The 3,000-nt window shown below is 41.7% G+C and overlaps 1 protein-coding gene across 1 annotated transcript; it reads left to right on the top strand.

Annotated features, from left to right (window-relative positions):
• Window positions 1-319: 319 nt before the first annotated feature.
• K450DRAFT_276073 (uncharacterized protein) lies at window positions 320-1,564 on the top strand (the record flags this gene model as incomplete). Its single annotated transcript, XM_051593211.1, has 1 exon — window positions 320-1,564. The coding sequence occupies one exon, from the start codon at window positions 320-322 to the stop codon at window positions 1,562-1,564; it is 1,245 nt and encodes a 414-aa protein (XP_051439929.1).
• Window positions 1,565-3,000: the final 1,436 nt, after the last annotated feature.

Here is a 3,000-nt window from a genome sequence, read left to right as displayed (position 1 = left end):
CTATTGTTAAAGATGTATTGGTTGATGATTACATAAGATAAAGCATTGAAGGTGGTAGAGTTGAAGCCATGTGAGGTAATCGGAAGGTCGACATTTGTCGATGGATTAGCTGAAAAGTATGAAAATATAACATTTTTTGAGATCAGGAATTGTGGGGTCACGGGTATAATTGATCCGTCACCGCTTAAATCGGGGATGATTACCCGTACTTGATTTGGTATAAATGAGCAACTGTCAGATGCCTTACAACACGATGTTTTAAAAAATTAACTTCCTAAACTTACCACGATCAATAACAGCTACGATTCAATCTTCTTTCATGGCTCCTCTAAATGTTCTCATCTGCGGCGGGGGCTGTGGTGGACCAGCTTTAGCCTATTGGCTGGCAAACAGCGGTCACCGCGTCACCGTTGTTGAACGCTTCTCTACTCTTAGGGCCTCCGGTGCACAGGTTGACCTTCGCGCTCAAGGAATCGAAGTCGTAAAGCGCATGGGAATTCTGGATGTCATCCGTGCAAAAACTGTTGATGAAGCGGGAACTTCTTTTGTAGATGCACAGAACAGGACCAAAGCGACCGTAATGGCCAACAAATCAGGCAAGGGATCACAGACTCTTACGTCTGAATACGAGATTATGCGCGGTGATCTGGTGCGAATATTGTATGACGCTACCAAATCTAACGTGGAGTACATATTCGGCGTAAGTGTTGACAGTTTCGAGCAACCTGACGACCGAGTCGTAGTATATTTTTCAGACGGCCGTACCGATACTTTTGACCTTTTGGTCGGAGCAGATGGTCAAGGATCGCGAATTCGAAAAGCAATTCTGCCTCCTGACTCTCCAGAGCCTTACAACCGATTGGGCTTATATTCAGCTTATTGGTTCGTGCCTCGCTCTGAGACAGACAGTGAGACTTGTAAAATCTACCACAGCCCAGGCAGCCGAGCGATTATGACCAGGAGCCACAGTGTAACGGAAACCCAAGTCTATTTTGCAATCAAAGATGATTCTGAGGAACTAAGAAGTCTTCCAAGGGCCTCTATTGAGCAGCAAAAAGCGTTTTGGTCAGAAAAATTCAGCGGGGCAGGATGGCAGACGGATCGGTTCATCGAAGGTATGAAGAACGCAGAATATTTTTACTGCCAAGAAGTCATTCAAGTACGTACAGACACCTGGTATAAGAACCGCGTCGTTCTTCTTGGTGACGCTGGATACTGTCCATCTCCAGTCACTGGAATGGGAACTACAGCCAGTTTTGTTGGTGCATATGTGCTAGCTGGAGAGATCAATCGAAATGCCCAGAACCTTCCCGTTGCGCTCGCAAATTACGAAAAAACCCTGCGGCCATTTATCAACGAGGTTCAAGTCATTAATCGACAGATGATCCGTTCCGTGTTTCCCCAAACGCAACTGGGAATCCTTATCCTCCATTTCGTGGCTGGTATACTCTGTTACTTTCGTATACCAGAACTTATAGCCAAGTTTTCTAACAGTGAAAATGGCGGCTGGATTTTACCCTATTATCCGGAGCTCAAACAGGATCATCAGACATTGGTAGAATAGAAGCATCGATAAATAGCATTATGCTTTGAGACTAAATGTCTTAGGAAGCCTAGTCGTCAAATTATAGATCTACAGTAATATGTAATCAATATTCAATTATTTCTGTTGAAATGAATTTCTTTAGAAAATTACTATAATCCATCGGACTTTCCAACATGTTTCCTATTAGACCATCATCGTTGACCACAGCCATAGATGCTATCAATTTATAGCCGTCATAACTCGAACACCTGTCAGAAATAATTTCACGTCTTAAACGAAAGGCTTGAAGTCAAAGATTCGCGATGCAGTGATAGTTATTCATTCCACACATATTGATACATTCTTGTAAGCGGCTTGATAAAATCGTCTGAATAAACGAATTACGCTTGTACGCAATTCTAACTTCGACAGAATGGATTGTAGCTACAGCGATGTGAGCCTTTCGTGGTATTTTTGTCTTCGTTTTCTCGGTATAGATCTAAAACTCGCATGCAGCCAGTATCTGAAGTTCAAATGTGTTGATGAACTACAGTATAACAATAAATTTGCCAGAAATAAACTTCTCCTCCGATCTTGAGTTCTTTATGTGAAATCAAAAAGACTGAGGAAGACGATCTCTGCCATTACAGTTATATATTCTATCGAAATAAAACTCTATAGAAAATGAGTGAAGTTCATAGGCCCTCCGAATATGAGACTAGAGTTGCTGCTTCAGCGTATAACAAAAAACATGGCTTTTCACCCGATAGCCGTATACATTCCTCTCGTATCCTAATATTATCTAAAGCTCAAACAACACAGACCATTCTTGCTCTTTGTACAAACTCTTTCGTCCGACAGCTGAGTCTACAATCAGATTATCAACTCTTCTCCACTAGCCTTCCAAATCGTCTGCCTTTCTACTCCAATTCAATATTCATGACTTGGAGAAAAGAACACTATTTCGCTATAGAAAAATAAAAGATGCAATTGTTGAAGGCAAAGTATTAGTGCAGTGGTAGAAAGCTCTCTACTTTTTATTCAATTATAAACAACCAAGTGGTAAAAAACCAATTAAATTTGTCAAACAAACCTTTTACATAGGATCAATGACACACAAAAACACACAAATTTTGTCGCTTAAATGCACCTATCTACGCATTGTGGAGAGTCTTGCTATATCCTGTGGTGATAATGGAAGCTACAAAGCTAGGCAAAGTCTTGAAGATAGGTGAGAAAAAGTGCCGTTCAGTGGTTTGCGAGAGGATGGTCGTGATGTCAAAGTCGGTCCTACATACTTGCCTTTAAAAAATTTAAAAGAGCTGTAGGCGTCGATGGAAAGCTTCTTTGGAGTTGAGAAAGTCGATGGCGCTGAAATGGATGGTCGTAGCATAGAGGTTAAAGAGGTGTCCGCTTGGTCACGGGATTGTGACTGCTTTACGAAGTCGATCGCCTAGCCGTTGTTTCCTAGTTGA

Source organism: Umbelopsis ramanniana, assembly GCF_025399195.1.
Source record: "Umbelopsis ramanniana AG unplaced genomic scaffold K450scaffold_143, whole genome shotgun sequence".
NCBI classification, from domain to species: domain Eukaryota; kingdom Fungi; phylum Mucoromycota; class Umbelopsidomycetes; order Umbelopsidales; family Umbelopsidaceae; genus Umbelopsis; species Umbelopsis ramanniana.
Note: the sequence above shows the minus strand (reverse complement) of the source record. Positions and strands in the feature narration are given on the sequence as shown.